This window comes from Thermobia domestica, chromosome 11 (assembly GCF_964235325.1).
Source record: "Thermobia domestica chromosome 11, izTheDome1.hap1.1, whole genome shotgun sequence".
Classification (NCBI taxonomy): domain Eukaryota; kingdom Metazoa; phylum Arthropoda; class Insecta; order Zygentoma; family Lepismatidae; genus Thermobia; species Thermobia domestica.
In genome coordinates this window covers 249,620,863-249,638,905 of record NC_137464.1, presented here as the reverse complement: position 1 = coordinate 249,638,905, position 18,043 = coordinate 249,620,863, and the positions used below count along the sequence as shown (strand labels likewise).

Sequence of the window (18,043 nt, the reverse complement as noted above, 5' to 3'; positions counted from 1 at the left end):
TATATTATCAAGCACACAAACGATCAAATTATCCATATCCTTCCTGTAAATTTTAAAAATTTTGCTGCAAACGGACGCCCAACTCTGGAACTTAACCCCCTGTTTTTGCGTTTTAGTTACTATGTCCCTAACGTAAAGTGACGTAACTTTATGCAACCCAACAAAATATAGGTGAATGCGGTACATTTTGTTTTGTTTTTTTTCGTTTTCAAAGTGGTCCTACGATACGGCACAAATGCCCTATTCTGTATTTCACCTTCAGTTTAAATGCTGGTGCAGATTAAGAATACTCCATCAAATTAAGATTGCACTTATCTCTTTTCTTACTTGAAACGATTCCCTACATTCTGGACTGTTCTTACATTGGCGCATGCCCAAATAAATCCGTACAGATTGATAACATGGTGCAAACTGATGTGTCTTGGAAATGATCATGTTTCCCTATTACATAGATTTATTTAATTATGAAACCTACTTGTAGTGCCTCAGAAATTGTTTCCTGGCATAGGTGTAGCTGTACCGAAATACTAAGCAGTAGGCCTACGGTTTTAAGGTGTAAACAAAATTAACTACTCTGATGACTGAAAGGCAAGGTTCTAGAACACAGGTCCCCCTTCTCATTTAGCTGTAATAAAGGCAGAAAGCAACGTGCCCTGCGGGGCTCTAACCTGCCTTCACTCGCTAACGCTCGCTCGGCAATACTATGTAAATTAAATATTAAACTTTGCTACAGGAAGGAATCAACCTAGCTACTAATCTATATAGGGCGACCTGTGTTCTAGAACGTTCCCTGATTGAAATGCATAAAATTCATATTCGTATAATTAATTGACAATAGCTCTGCATTAGATAACTCACTCACTAAATTTGCTCAATCAACATAAACTAAAATAAATCTCAGTATGCAGCTAAAAGTTACTTGCGCATATAGAATGTAGCATGTGCCCTCCAATATTTAAACGCTATCGACGCCACTTTTATACTTTGTTAACAATATTCCCCATCTCGCCGCACCTTTGAATAACGTTCAATGTATAAGTGTGACGAGCTTTAAACTTCTTTTCGGAAGTAGTAAATACACAATATCAAATTAATATTTAAGTTAAATTGAAAGTTTGGAACCAACTTTGTAAGGTTCCATTGCTGGAGTAGTATACTTACTTCTTCATCCATTACCTTCAACGTATGGTTCTTGTTTTTTAATAAAATTAATGTCCTAGCTTCCTTAGCAACCACGTTAATAGCTAGTTGTTTCCCTCTTTAAGTGTTGCCAACAAGTTGACACAAGAAGTCGCTAAATGGGAGATGAAATGACTCCAATTTCAGGTGAAAAGTCGCAACAAAATTATTAATGGAACTCTCTCTCCCTCACTATATATATATATATATATATATATATATGTGTGTGTGTGTGTGTGTGTGTGTGTGTGTTTTAAATTTGTGGTCAATTCAGATTGAAAGAATCATATGTAACTAAGAATAATTTCATTTTTAGAACGATATATGTATTTTTTAATTTATGATCAATTTCAGTTCAGCAAAATCAAAAATGAGTTTAGAAAAACGAACAAAGAATTGAATCTTACATCCACTTCACTTTTACTTACGTTTCTACAAATTATCAACTTACTCTTGCTAACATATTATTTTTGCCTTTAAACGGAAGCTCTGCAACCTAAAGGACATTATAAATTGGAATTGGTCTCCGTTAGCGGACAAGAGATAACAGCAATCGTAACGAAAATATGGAGACACATGCTATATACTTTCCCAGCTCATCAGTGCTTACGCTAATTTAAATAAACAAAAGGAAAACAAACATATATCTAAGCTGATTCGACTAATAGTACTTCATTATAGGACAAGTTGTTGGTAGCACAAAAGTCGCTAGTTTTGTACGTAAGTCGCCAAATTCTCATTCAAAAATCACCAAAACAGTCGCTAATCGAAAAAGATATTTTTGTCGCTATCCTGAAAGTTGAACCCCCTAGATTTAGCAACTTCTCCCCCGAATTGGCATCACTGCCCTCTTTTCCACACTTTTTCGTCGCAGAAGAACTAGACTGGCTGTGATTGGATAATTTTATTCACATGATTGATTTCGTGTTAAAAACATCTTTCCTCTCTCTCCTTCTCACAGAATGATATGACGTCATATTACTCTCGTAATGTAGGGAGTCACAGATTTAGAAAGAATCAGGAGGGAACAGCCGTAGGAAGGTGGTCACAACATTATATACGTAAGTTCCCACCGTCGGAATGGGTATGGCGTTAATTCTAGATTTGAAATGGTGGTCCCACAATACAAAATTTTCGCTGGACGGTGGTGTAGACAGTACTACGGATGAAACAACATTACTTAATGAGGTGACGCGCGTAAACTGGTAAAAACAGCATTTACATGCCGACTGGAGTATGCATTTCTCTCAGTGTACGTAGAAGCTGGCATTCTTTATATACGACCTGCACTTCGATTGGAGAAACGAACTATACACCAGAACAAGTCTGAAAGAATTAATAATGCATTTCAGTTTAATGAAGAAAAATGCAGATTTGTTAAACATGTCATACAGAACAAGTTCTTAATCGTTTTATACCTGTTGCATTACCTGTTCTGAAACTTCCAAACTTTATGCACCCTCTCCTTCATTGGACTATTGTTTGTTGCTTTGGAGCTCCTCGTCCTTTTCAGCGTCGATCAGTGTATAAGGTAGACCTAAGCTTAACGTGGGATCTGAACCAGGAATCGAACCGGGGTCTTCTATATCAAGGCGCGTACGGTACCCATATTAGCCATGACTGAACTGATTGACCTTTTATTATATGAACTTTTGATTCATGTAATTAGGACTTATGATATTACGATATACTAATCAATCGATATTTCTGATATTTCAACATTTCTCTATGTTAAATATTTTTATTTTTTTATATTTCTATGTTCGATATTTTTCGATATTAAATATTTTTTATTATATTTCTTATATCTTAAACTTTTTCGATATCAAATACTTTTGATTATTAAATATTTCTGATATTTCAATATTTGTCGGTATTTAAAAATTTTTGATAATTTTTGAGATTTCTGATGTTTTAAAATTTTTCGATTAATTTTTGATTTTTCAATATATCTTATATCTCAGTATTTCCTGATATTGAGTATTTTAATTATTAAGAACTTGTATATGTATTGACTTTTCTATATTTATATATTTTGATAGCAATATTTCAATATTTTTAGATGTTCACTTTTTAATGATTTTTCGATATTTGATACTTCAATATTTTATACTTTAATATTAAACATTTCGATATTCGATATTTTCGATATATCAATCAAGTATAGATTTTTCGATATCCAAATTCGAGTATCGAAAAGGTTGTGCAATTTCAGGTGATAACACATTTAATTTTTCCCCATACTCTCCTTTAGACTATGCAGAGGGCGTCCCAGGTTCAATTCCCAGGGGTGGGGGCACTGTGGCTCAGTGGTAGAGCTCTTACCTCTGTTGCGTGACTCTCTGGTTCGATCCCCGGCCAAATAAGTTTTTGGTGGACAACATATGTGTCCGAGGGTTTTCTCGGGGTACTTTCGTTTTCTCCCACATCTCATTCCATCAATTCTGCCATCATTATTCATAGTTTCCATTAGCCTAACGGAGATAATCGATGGATGTTAAACCGAAAAATAAAAGATTTTCAATTCCCGGTGGGGACACAGGATCGAAAAAGCGTGAAAAGCTTTTTCAGAGGCTGCAATCTTTCTTCCTCTCAAATTCCGCGGGTAGTATGATCGCCGAAAGACGTCATCCCTTATACGTTATAGGATAACATGGCCATAGATGCGGAAAGCCCAGAAATCTAATTCCTAATGCTAATCCTAACTATGCAAGAGGTCAATGGTAAAGCTCTCATCTCTGGTATTAGAGGTCACTGGTTCGATCCCAGGCCAAGTTAGTTTGTGGTAAACAACATTGTGTCTCCGTCCGCCTTGTCTTGAGGTTATCAAGTTTCCTCACACGTTATCATTCCACCAATTTTTTGAGAATTATTAACTTTTCATTAATCATCCGTTCTTTTAGCTAAAGGGAACAATCTGTTACGTTAAATATTCAAAATAGAAAAAAGAAGCTTTTCCAAACTCAATACACTTACAAAATAATTCAAACACGTTTGACCATTTGCATCAATTCTCACACTAGAATATGAGATGTATCCAATAGCGTTTTAGCCACTTTAAAATCCAACTTGTTTTCTTGGTTAGGGGGCAGCGATGTCTCAGTAGTAGAGCGGTCACCTTTGGTGCATGCGGTTGCTGATTTGATCGCAGCTCGCACCAAGTGAAATTTGTGATGGACAAATACCGTATGAATTTTTTTTTTTTTTTTTTTTGAGTTCTCCCATTTTCTCTTACTTTCTATATTCCAGCGTTTCATTATTTCTCATCATCACCGTCTCCTTTAGCCAACACGTTATAATCGAGGGACGTAAAACTGAAAGATTTCAATTCACTTCATTTTCTCTAGGCAGGCCGATGTGTAATCATTTCTATTTCCCTACGGTTGTACATCGGAAAATATTCGTACTTGTAGCTATGTAGCTTAATCGATTGGAGATCTTTAATGTCACTTCAAATGCCCGATACAACACAGAAATGTCCCCTGGACGTCCACCGCATATTCGTTTTGGGATATCAGGATATTCCGTTTTACCAGAGGATGTCCGGTTAACATCCTGTGGAAGTTTGTTTATGTTCCGGAAGCATAACTTCTTGTAGGACATACGTTTCCCGCGTTTTTATATGCATTCTTGACTCAAAATGGGAGATTTATCCGAAGAAGAAATATGAAACATGCTTGATGAGTTTGCTGTTGATTCTGGATTTGAAATTGAGGATTCAAATATTGACACAGATTATTTTGCCGGCGCTTCTATAGCAGGCACGTTGAGTTCCTTTTCTTTTAGCTTGTAATGACTGACCGATAAGGATAACTGTAACATAAGCATTTATGTGAGTGGGTGGGAAATATATCTTTGTAATATTCTCTTAGGTACACCAATCGTATTTATTTATTAATAGTCTTATAATTTTCTGGCAATGGTAGTACGACAGAAGAGCGACTGCAAAAAGAGCGAACGACAAAAGGGCAACTCCAGGCGAACAATAGAAATAATCTATCTTGCACTATATTTTTACTTTATACTTACACCTTTATGCCATTTCAAAGTATTTAACGTTTCTATTGATGGTTCGTAACATTTTTTTTGAAGGGCTATAATGCGCTAAAAAGCTCATATGTGCATATTTATAATCAATCATATTGCTTGTCGGACTTTTTTCATAACAGAAAAAGGCACACACACACACATCTCTCTCTCTCTCTCTCTCTCTCTCTCTCTCTATATATATATATATATATATATATATATATATATATATATATATATATATATATATATATATAAGGGCGGATCCAAGGGGGGCTATATAAGGCTATAGCACCCCTTGACCCTCAGGTATACACTGGATAAAATGGACTTCAATCCTGTTTTACACTGGATAAAGCTGCAAACAATGGTTTAGCCCCTCCCTTGATCATATCCTGGATCCGCTACTGTTTATATATATCAGCAGGGCCCGGATCTTGTTGACCTAAAATTTTTTAAAAATTGACCTATAAAATGATACTAAAATTCCTGTAAAATGACTCTAAAAATCACAAAAATTGACCTTAACACTTGCGTTTTCTTAAACGTTTATTTCGTTAAACATTGACATTTTTTAATATCCATTGGATTTTTAATTAACATTTCTCACTCATATTCACAAAATTTTGTTTCAGTTAGTTGCACTCCGTTGATCATTTATTTCTATTGATCAGTCTATTGTACGGCATTGTAAGTATTGAAAGCGTCAATTCACTCCCGAGTTGAAACTAAGGAGCACTCTTAAACAATAAAAGTTCCCAAGTGTACACTACATGAGAATAATAGATAAAAACCTGTTTAAAATCTGTGTACGCCTTCTAATCCATTTTTAGTTATTCACGTGATCACATCCTTTGTGATCAACAACCCAAAACTATCTCTTTGGGCACCTACCAACCCCCACTTTTCGTTAACCAGCTACAGCTTAGTTTTCATTAGCTTGTTAAGAATGCAGTTTTTCCACCCCAATAGTCAGGAAGCAAGAAAAGAGATTTTTCAACTTCGTCTTTTCCACATCCGTAAACCGTGTTCATTTAAAGATTTCCTTATGTAGAGGAAAGAGAATAAAAAAACCATAAGTGACCTAAAAGTTACCTTAAAATATTAAAAAAATGACCTGAAATTTCCAAACGGCAAAAAGTGACCAAAAGTTGACCCTAAAAATATATAGAATATTTTTAGAACCTGGAGTTGACGGATAACGCTTTTATTTAAACTTGAATTGTCCTATGCGTAACAGAAAAAAGTTGACTTGTCAACAAGATCCGGGCCCTGTATATCAGTATAAACCCAAAACTCAACTACTTGAGGAAAAAAAAAAATAAAAACATTGCAGAAATGGGCTACGACTCGAATGTTAAAGTGTATAGATGTCGCAAGCGTCACTACTAGGCTTCTTATCTCCAATGGATTTACTATATGAAGTATCATTTAGTGCAGGCGAATTTGGGTTTACGCTCGCACCATTTAAGTTATGACATGACTAATGCCATGACTACGCTATTTAGAGCAACCAATTTAATTATCTTTCATCTTGTCTATCTTATAACATATCATAATGCAATAGTTGACTTGGCTAAGGCTGCGACTTTCCTATTAAAAACCACAACTGGGGTTACTGAAAGTATTAAATATCGAATAGTTTCGGTTACAAGAAGGTAAAAGTGATATCTATTGTGGTGTAGAAATAACATACTATAGCTGTATAAGCAAATAAGGTCGACAAAATAAAATTATCATGTAAAAATATGCATTTATAAACCTTAATGTTTGCGAGTGTGATTTTCCATGTAATTGAGGCCATGCATAGTTACATTCAAGTGGTGAAATATCCTAAAGACAGATTCCTGGCGGGAGCACATGTGGTTCGGATTCCACGTTAATCAGTAGGTCCACGTCTCATATAGCCTCGCTGCTGAACAGGACGTTAAACTCAACTCAACCTAAAGACAGTTGTGACATTTTGTTCACAAAGCAAAAAAAAACTTACAAGGCTATTAGTCTATTGAAGCATAGCGTCCAGTTTTCAAAGAAAAGCATTCCAACAATATACAACCTATAGTTTCAGTATGCAGCCTCTATTTGTTTCTTCATCAAAAGAGTAAAGATTTGAATATTTGTGTGTGTATGATGGAATATTCTTTGCGAGAAGTGGCAAGAATTGCGCAGTCATTGAATAAAATCATAAAATCCGCATCCAATATCAGAAGGGCACACAAAATTCCAAACCTCACTAATGAAAAAGTTGCCCACTAAAGGGATTCCTTAATATTATATCTGGGGTTTTATATTTTGTAAACACCCTGTATTTTGTGCTCAATCAATACAATGGTGGTGGTTATATTTTGAAGCTAGCTATTGCAACAGAGTCTCGACTCGATGTCCCCTTGCGTGTATGTAGCCATTGCGTACTTCCGCCCCCTCGTTAGGCTGTTCATCATCAAGGCAATTGCTATGCTTCTTCCTTCTCTCTGCTCATTGAGGCTGCTGTTTCCATAGCAACGTGATAAGCTTACTCTGACGGCGGGAACGAGTAGTTCGCTTACTTGGCGGTAGAGGTCACTTCTCTGGTGGCGCGCGGACTACAGCGCGCTTTCGTTTGAGCTGGTAGTGGTGGGCGAATTTGGGTTTTCGGTTCAAAAAGCGGGTGGAAGATCGTCTCGTGTGGCGTGCGTATATTGTTTACGTACGCGCTGGAATAATTTTTTGTCTTGGAAACTTCTTTTCTTTCCAGCGCTAATTCATTAAACTATTAAAAGTAAAATATAAATGTATTTAAATGCAAAAAGTGTTGTTTATTTGACGTGCGTGCGATTATTTCGTAAAGAATTGTTGTGTGCCGGTCACGTACTTTGTACTATATAAAATTTGTTTTTGTTGTTGTTGTTGTTGTTTGTTGGATTTCAAGCTGGAAGGGCTAGATACGATGCCCGGGAGAACCCTGGCAAGCTGGTATGGTAAGTGCACTATTAACACTTTTTTTTTTCTATAATTATTTCCATGACTTCTTTTGAGATAACCATCATGCGGACGACATTCCAGGGACAGATAGCAATTTTGGCAACACCTTTTTTCTTCTTCTTCTTCTTCCTTCTTTGTTAAAAACACGGGTCTAGGAAGGTCCAAAAATACAGGTGAACAAGCCAGATGTAACAGGTTTGACCTACAGGACGCTGTCAAATTTCTGTGAATTATTTTACATGAATATTACTTCTCTACAGATTTTTTTACTAATTTACTACAGATTTTTATTGCTGAAAATGATTTTTCTTGTAGATGTTTGATGATCTTTTACGAATATTTTTTTTCGTATAGAAATCCAAATGTACAATTAAAAGATTTTAGTTCTTCATATTATTTGAATTAAAGATTTCTTCCCGAAATTTGTCAGTGCAGAAAGTGGGAGGGGCAGTAGCATACTTACGGGAATTATTATTATTATTATTATTCAATATTTGGTGCTCACGTTGTCAGCAATAGCTCTATTTTTAATCTTCGCCCTGACGTGTAGTGAGCCCACTGGTTAGCGCACATAGTAATGGTGCGCGTGGTCCTGGGTTTGATTCCTGACGGGAATTTCAGCGTTGATTCGGCATCAGGACCGGAATGGGAACCTACTTGAGTTAAAAGATATCAGATCTCTGGTGTAAAAAGCAAGAAACAACAGGGACGGGAGCCGATCGGTTGATTACACATAAATAAACTAAGAGCAATCTGACCGGCCATAGATAGCCCTTCATGGGCTATAGCGCCTCGGCTGGGAATTTAATAGATTTAATAATGATGATAGTAAGCTACAACCCAGGGCTGTAACCAAAATACTACAACCAAATACTATAATATATAACCAAAACCAAAATACTATAATAGAGGATGGGACTAGATCATTTTGGGGTTCACCTTACATTCATAGTATATACTTACCAACAAACAACTGAAGATTTTAGAGGGGCTGAATGTGGTCCCAGGGGGATCAGCATCCCTAGGTATGGGTCTGCTACATACGTCTCAGTGTGTGGGGATCACTAGTCCTAATAATAGATGTCGCTACCTGTACTTGATAAATATGGTACAGAGTTTGGGGTGATTAGTGAACAGACAAAAAAATACATTTTTTTAACGTGTAGTGTACAGCAGGCTGCAGACTCCGGCGGAACAACTACAGTACTTAGTAAACAAAAATATTGACTTATAGTAGTTAATCTCTCAGCGTTAACCTTTTGGCTACAACGAAAAATTTGCCCTTTTATACAGTGTTCCTTCCAGGCATGTTTTCGGAGGGGGGCTTTACCACCACCGATGATAACCAATCGCCCTCCACTTCGCATTTAATTAAATTGGTATTACATTTAATTATTGTGGAGATCACGTCCTTTAACAAAATAAATGTGCAGTGCAGCTCCCTCACATTTTGATTTTGCTCCCTTGTGCTGTGTTTCAAGTCGTCTATAAAATTTGCCAAAAAGTTAAATCTAAAAAAAATGGCAGCTTACTTTTTAAAAAGCTAAAAAGCTCTTTTTTTTTATCTGCCCAGATAGATGGAGTTATTTAACCCAACATATTTGAGTCATTAATCATATTAATCAAACTTTTTCATGTTCCTTGAGCATTTCATTATTATTATTATTATTATTATTATTATTATTATTATTATTATTATTATTATTATTATTATTATTATTATTATTATTATTATTATTATTATAACTGATGTGTAGAAGACTAAAGACTGTATATCGCCTTTGAAGCGTCAGTTCAAATAAAAAAGAAGTGCAAAGGGAAAAACAAACGTTTCATTTATTTAATTATGAATATCTCCTTGCAAATTATGTGAAAAATAGGCCTATAGCCTATGCGGAATTCTTTGGTCAATTAATGTCGTTAATATAACTCCACGTATTTAAAATAATAATAATAATAATAATAATAATAATAATAATAATAATAATAATAATAATAATAATAATGCGTGCCCTTACGAGAAGACTGTGCACATGATAAAATATTAGAATTTACTTCATAATACACGGAATGGTAGCGCCAAATTTAAAAGGCAGTTTTTAATATCGGGTTGGGCAACTCTCATTTTTCGTATTTGGAGAAGTTGCGTAGAAGAAAAGTAGTTATGAATAAGGGTGGCTTCAAGATTTTAATTTTGGGTAGGACCACTCCCTCGCTCATGGATACATATGCACATTTGATTAATTAATGATAGTAGGAAATTACTTTTACAGTAGTGGCTGATGCTATTTGTTAAATAATTACCTACCATTAATATAAATGGTGGAAAATATATTTACTCTTTATTATATCTTTTAGCGTTTATATATTTTTCAAAATTTCGCTCTACCCGCTAAAGCCGCCACTGGTTATGAAGTATTGTTAACCCAGAATAACGAAGCAATTGTGGTGCTTCATAAATTCTGTATCGAATTCCGGCCTAGATTATATGATCAATATCTTTGGTGCGAGAGGCACAGGTTCGATTCCCGCACCGAACCTGGGAGACCGAGGAGCCTGGTACCTTTCCGAAGTTTACTTAGGCCTTCCAGAATCTACATAGTCTTGCTTCCTTCCATCTGTGTTTGGATATCTGATGACCGACATACCAGTACGGGGTGACCCAAACTTACACCAAAATTGCACTGCCGATTCCAAGGTGGAACTCATGTAGCTCGAATACTACGTTAATCTGTAAATCTACATCTCGAGTAACCAGTGTATGGAAAGGGACACTGAAACCTAATCCCACGAATCTGGCTTAGAAAGACAAACTGTCGCTGATGTAAGCTGTTATTATTATTATTATTATTATTATTATTATTATTATTATTATTATTATTATTATTATTATTATTATTATTATTATTCAGTTAAAAGAGGTCTTGCCAGCAATAACTTATACTGGATTGTAATATTAAGTTTGTATCACACTTTGGTAGGCGATTTTTAATAGGAAAAATAGTGGATGCTATGCATTATGCATTACCTTCCTTCACAATATATATATATATATATATATATATATATATATATATATATATATATATATATATATATATATATATATATATATATATATATATATATATATATATTAATGGCACATATGAACTGAAATCTTATAAGACATATGACAATCATTATCACTTGTATATGATACAGTAATCCTTTCCGTTTGTCTAGTGGCTAGAGTGCGCGTCTTTAGTGAACGGTGTCCCGGGCTCGATTCATGGTGGTAAAGCCTTGTGCGCATTACGGTGGCTAAGATTCTACCTTAACTGACAGTCCACCTCAAAAGGAACTACAAAATTCAACAAACAAACCAGTAGAGACCTGCACGGGCCGAATTTTTCGGCCCGAGCCCAATCCAGCCCGATCGTACCTAGGCCCGGCCCAGCCCGGGCCCGAAAAGTTTTGGAGATTTTCGGCCCGAGCCCGGCCCGGCCCGATAAGTTTTTCAAAATTCTTGCCCCAAGCCCGGCCCGGGCCCGATAAATTTTAAAACTTTTTGGCCCGACCCCGGCTCGATAATTTTTTAAAAAAATTAGCTCGAGCCCGAATCTTTCTCAAAATTTAGTACTAAATTTGACCTAACCCTCAGAAACATTTTCTAAACTTTGGTTCACAACCTGACGCTTGTCTTCCGAATGGTACCATTGCCTCCTAGAACTTTGCCTGTTATCGAGAGAACAAAAACTCCATTCCCTGCAACAAAAATCTAACTTAATTGATTTTTAGCATAAAGTGAAGATGGCAATATTGTTTAGCGACAGGCAAAACATTCCCACCCCTTCTTTTTATATTTTGAGTTCAGTGAAGGTCAAGGTCAGGTCAGGTCGAGCTCAATTTACCGAATAATGCCTGCAATCCTCTATAGTGAAAGTGGAGCCGCTAAGCAACACAAACTGTAAATAGCTATTGCATTCTTTGTAACATTTTCATGGACACACTTCTTCAACGTTTGGCTTTATTCCAATTATCGTTTAACGAAAGTCAATAATTATTAAAGAATAGCAATTGATCGGCCCCAGCCCGGTCCGGCCTGAAGAGAAATCAGTGTCAGCCAGCCCAAGCCCGGCCCGGCCCAAAGAAATAACAGAGTCGGCCCGCCCAAGCCCGGTCCGTGCAGGTCTCTACAAACCAGTGAGAGTACGAAACATGTTAATAGATATATGTATAACAGAGGAACCCATCTTCCATTGTCCATGACGCAGTAGCCATCAAAATTCTCCTAACCGCAGCCTAGGAATTTCATCAAGGTGGTGCAATCCTTTCAGGACAAGGATGATCTTTATATATATATATATAGGGTGTTTCAAAAGTCCCCTGACATAGGGTAACTCTATTATTATAAGAGTTACAACAAAATTCAAGTGGGAAAACCATCTCCAAATATGATGTTTTCAATCTAAAGTGAAGGCATTTTTCAAATCGGACGAGCCATTTGGGCAGTACACTCTTTACGCGCCCAATGAAAATGCGTTCAATGAAAATGAAACGTTGCCATTTACCTGGACCCACAGCATAAGTGAATGAAGTTACTCTCTTTGACGCTAACATATCGATGGCCGGTCCTTATTTCAAACAGTAACTTCATTCATTTATATATATGTAAATGTTCATTTTATCACATAATCTTGTCCAAGGAACGGCTAAATCCCGAATTCCATTGGTACGCCACTGCAACCCCATAAAGAAAGAAATGCCACTTTTAAACTAATGCAAAGTTTTCAACTTCCAATAGCCCACTTCACTCTTCCTGGTCATGAGCTTGACTAAAACGTCTTGTGAGCCGCGGTGGCTCAGTGGTAGAGCGTCCACCTCTGGTGCATGGGATCCTTGGGTCGATCCCAGGTCGCGCTAAGTGAAATTGGTGGTGGATGAACATCGTGTGCATGGGTTTTCTCGGGATTCCCACATTCCCGTTTCCTCCCACTTTCTTCACTCTACTCGTGGGACGTAAAAATTAAAGATTTCATGTCTAAAACGTCCTGTTTAAATGTTACTTATTATTCTCGACGGCTCCTAATATTTCAAAATGTCTCTTTGTGGCCACTCTTGACCTGTATTTTATTTAGTGGATATGTGCTTTGTGAAGTAGAAGCAATTAATTTATTTCATTAAGACATTCACGTGTGTCGCTTATAGACACACTTCCCTGTTATTATTATTTATTTATTTATTTATTTATTTATTTGTGTCTACTATCAATAACGTTACTGGTGGAGGGTTGGTGCTATAAGTGTCACAAGATGAACCAACTATGTTGCCCCTTTAGTTTGGCAGATAACTTTTGTTCGTACTTTCTTGTTCCTCCCTTGCAATTGTGAAATTGTTTTGCATGTTTCACCACTGCACTAAAGAAAAGTTGCATATATAGTTAGTACATTTAGTGGTTTGATATGTTGTTATTTTGCTTAAGAGAGTCATCAAAGTTCGTACACAAGTTTTCACCTGATCTAATCGCGTATGAATCCGTGCTTTCCATTTTTTACAGTAGGGGGAAGGTTGGGATGCTACATGTTCTGGTGGTTCCAAAAGTATATAAATCATCTCAAATTCCCTAAAAGTTAGACAACCCAAACTACTCCACGATATTGCCGGTTGCATATAATTCAGTCCATCTGAAGAACAGTCACTTCTGCTAGTAAATAAATTTATTCCACTGCAATTATCAACTGCGTCAGTTGGGCAATGAACGGCATACTTTTAATGCCTTAAAAATGACATTTTCTCGAAAACTACGCATTTGAATTTATATTCATTCATATCATCCTGTTCTGCTCAATCAGTTGCTATATGTTCCACTAGCAGAAGTGCCAATTCTTCACACGACAGCAATAATATTTATGGAAAATCACGCCCCAAAGTTTGAACCCTCCATTCGCCCCTCGAGTTGAAAATCGAAGAAAAAACCTTCGTGTGCTATTAGATCTAATAAATTTATCTGTAAGTGATTCCTTTTTATGCAGAAATATGATTATAAACACTGCACGCGTTCTTTTAATAATTAATATAGAATATAGATGTCCATTTTTTTTTAAAGTTAAACTCTAATGATCTTGCACGATTCACAAATGTAAGTAGATTAAAATTAAAAGCGGAAAATAAAGTTTCATTTTAGACTAAACGCAAAGCATTTCAATACAAACTCCTAAACCCTGACGAATATGGAAACGGAAGATGAAAAAACCGTTGCGGTTCTTCATCTGAGGAATTCGTGTTTGAATTAAAGACGCCCTCAAATCCGAAGGAATGTTTCAGAAACAAGCTTCTCGTATCATTCATTAAAATGTGAAGTGTTGTAAACAGCAACTTCTGTTGTTTAATTGGCCACACTACACTAATTGAGAGAAGTTAAAAACTTCCAATATGCGGCATTTTGAGTGAAAAAAAACGGCGAAAATAATTATGTAATGGCTGGTGATTGATTACTCAGTGTTATCCAAAGAGCCATATATTGTCTGTTGGTTCTGAAATTAAAAGCAGCAATGGTGGTTGGACGGGAAAATACTTTCACTATGACAAGTACAAATCATTGTAGACTACAGATGTAATTTCAGAATATCTGCAGATACCTAAACTAAACCGCACATAAAGCACGTATGACCAATGAGCGGAAAAGAGATGAAGAGGGTGTGAAGTATACAGGGTTTATGAAAAGAATGGTACAAAGTGAACGAGATTGGGAATCTCTGGCCTAAATTTTATGTTCTTTACAGGTTGATAAAAACGATTATTTCCTTAGATTTCTTTATTTTGTAATCTCGTCTTTTTTTTTTAAGAGCAGAAATTACGTTACTGTTTAGTTATGCGTGTATTTAATTCATTTGGACCTGATTTTAGACATCTCCATCTTCCCTTCCACATTTACAATTAAAATAATATCACATTCCAATGTATTTTAAGTTTGTGCCGCATCAGTAATTGTTTTAATGTTGATGGAAACCTGAAAAATTTAACATGAAGGAGAAACGAACTTTTTGCTGTTGCACTGTGAAAAATCCGTTATTCGAACAGCGATACATTGTATAAATATACGGAATCCCTATGTTTACTACGGAAATCTGTACGGAATATACCTTATCCATATGCTACATACGTACTGCCTTTTTCCGCTTAGACGTTGCATCATGTCGCTGCAGGATGTCTGACATCTAACAATCTTCCGTATATTACATACGTGATCTATATGTTATATTCATCCATCTGTATATGAGGTCCTGACTGTCCATATGCAGTACTTTCTTCCGTACGGGAAGTACGTTTATTCGGAACACTTATACGGAAAGTACGTGTAAAACATACGTTTTCAGTTACTGGTATACGTTTGCTGCTCGATACATAGGGTTATACGTTAAGTTCCAAAGCTACAGGATTTACGTACGTAACCTACGTTTTACGTACGCCACATTTTTTTCTCAATGTGAGGAGACAAAAGTGGGATGTACTCAACAATTTTTCTACGCCATATACTAGTAAAAAAATCCCTATGGCTGTCAATATATTTTGGTTGCCATATGGGGCATCGAAACACGAACTCGAGCTTCAGAAAAGTAGGTTGATTGCAAGACCGTAGGAAGTCATTAGAATATTAAAAGGTGCAGAAAAATTGTATATACCCTAATAAATTTTCATGTAAAAAATATATTTTCTATTGTTTTCGCGAGTTGAGTAAGTTCTAGTCTCGTCAACGTATAATATAAGTGAGAAAAAAGTTTTGCAAAACATTTAATGTCAGAAATAAAAAAGCCAAGCTTATAAGTTACGGGATTTTCATTCATTTTATAAGTTTTATTCCTCCTTGTGTCTGGTTCATTCGAAGGTTAAATGTCACCTTGAGATATGCATAAAGAGCCTCTACAGTGATTAGGTGCACAAATTTGCACACTGTAGACCCAGAACCTGACATATCTTCCAAACACAAGCTAGTCCGTTTGGATTCTCGCTATGTAAATAATCGAGCGGAAGTGGGGATGGATGTGTATGCATCACTCTTCCTGAGGATGCAGATAGCAATAGATCAGTTGAAAATGATGATGATGACGCAGAAAATTTGGTAGATTATGTCGAAGGAATAAGTAGAACTGAGGTCGATCCAATGGGGTTGATTAGTACTAAGTATTTTTGTAGAGTATGTTCATATTTTTAATAGTTTTGGTAACATCATTTCCGTTTCATAATATATTTCGTTACCTTATAATTTAAATATAATATATAAGGTAGTGAGTATATATTTAAACAACCTTTTTATCAATACAGAGATGGTCATTTCAATTTAGCACCAAGAAGCAGCTACGTGTACCAGTACTTCATTACTTGCAGAAATATTATGTCGTCTATTGTTGTAAAAACATTGGTCTAACACCTGAGAGTATGAGATGGGGTAGGTATTTAAGATTGTTTAAAAGGAGAAGCGTTTTTTTCGTTTCTAATCTATCCACGCCAATCTTTCTAGTAAAATGCTACAATAGCAACAAAGTCGCCTCAGCTCCAATCTATAACTTTGGATTTCAAACCTTTGATTTACGGTTATTTCTAATTTCATTTTTAATAAAGACAAATATTTTAAATTATGTGTACTTTAAACAAATAATTTAAATAGATCCGTTTTTCATAAAGTTTATCTTTTTAAATTTATTGTTCAAAGCCTTTTCCAAAATCAATGAAAATGAATTGTGCTGCCATCTTTGTAGTTCGTTTAAACTATACGTTTGTGGACGTTTATAGGTTTGTGGCCAAATCTTTTTGACAATGAGATCTCGAAAACTACAGGCTCTAGAAAGATGACGTTTTCACTGATCGATTGCAAATTTTATTTAGATTGTCCAGTTCTAATTGAATATTAAAAAACGGCCATTATTTCTTTATTACATTTTTACGGGTACACTGGAAGTGTTGAAATTTGAAAGAAACTAAAGCATCATATCCTACGCATTATACATTCCAACACCACATGATTGTATACGGGGGTTGCATACCTCTCAGGCGTTTGTTTCATGGCCAAGTGATAATGAAAAAAGGATAACCATTTTTCCACTCTAAGTTGAATCTTTATTGTTTGGAGTGTTTTGCCCAATGAACACCATATATCACTGATATTATAATTAATTGTATGTGTAATGTATTTGCTTATTACATGCTGCATGCAAAAAGAAAGAAAACACTGATCATACATGAATTACAAACTCCAACCGGAAGTAGGCTCAAATCTTGCAAACGCTGCGAGATATTGAAAAAGTAATCGAAAAAATCTCCCCTTTTTGGTATCTCTTGCCAATTTTTAAAAAGACGTCTTTCACTTGTGTTTGTAAAGGGACATGTACAGATGTGAGGAATAATAAGGAGATTCATGCTCTTATGTGAATGATGCTTTGTGTAGAGAGCGCAGGTTCAGCTAGTCTATATATTAAAATACTAGGTTTATATGTTTGACTCCAAAGGAAAGTTTATATGTTTGTCTCCAATCCTTTCGACAATGAGATCTCGAAAACCACAAGTGCTGAAAACGTGCAGTTCTTACTGGTCGATTCCAAATTTTCTGTAGATTGTCCAGTTCTAAACGGCGTGACAAACATCTTGGCATTTGAAGGCGGCGCTATGCTGCTAGCAAATGAGAGGCCAACGGTATTGCCACGTTTATTTTGTACACATCCACGTGTATCCTCTGCCACCTGATCGCGCTGTAGTTCGTCTGCTTAGCATAGCCACTCCCCTTAGCACTCGGCAACGTCGCGTCAGAGCTTACGTTTTATTCGTTTAGCTGAAATGCCAAGATGTTTGTCATAGGCTTTAATTGAATATTTAAAAAGCATGGCCGTTATCCGTTATT

At 36.0% G+C, this 18,043-nt stretch overlaps 1 protein-coding gene across 1 annotated transcript in view; it reads left to right on the top strand.

Moving 5' to 3' along the window:
• The first annotated feature begins 7,843 nt into the window (after nucleotides 1–7,843).
• LOC145664906 (uncharacterized) overlaps nucleotides 7,844–18,043 on the top strand; it is a 331,547-nt gene continuing 321,347 nt past the window's right edge. The window contains exon 1 of the mRNA XM_081731985.1: nucleotides 7,844–8,165. Within this exon, the coding sequence (XP_081588111.1) occupies nucleotides 8,135–8,165 (31 nt within the window). The 5' untranslated portion in view covers nucleotides 7,844–8,134. The remainder of the gene's footprint in view (nucleotides 8,166–18,043) is intronic.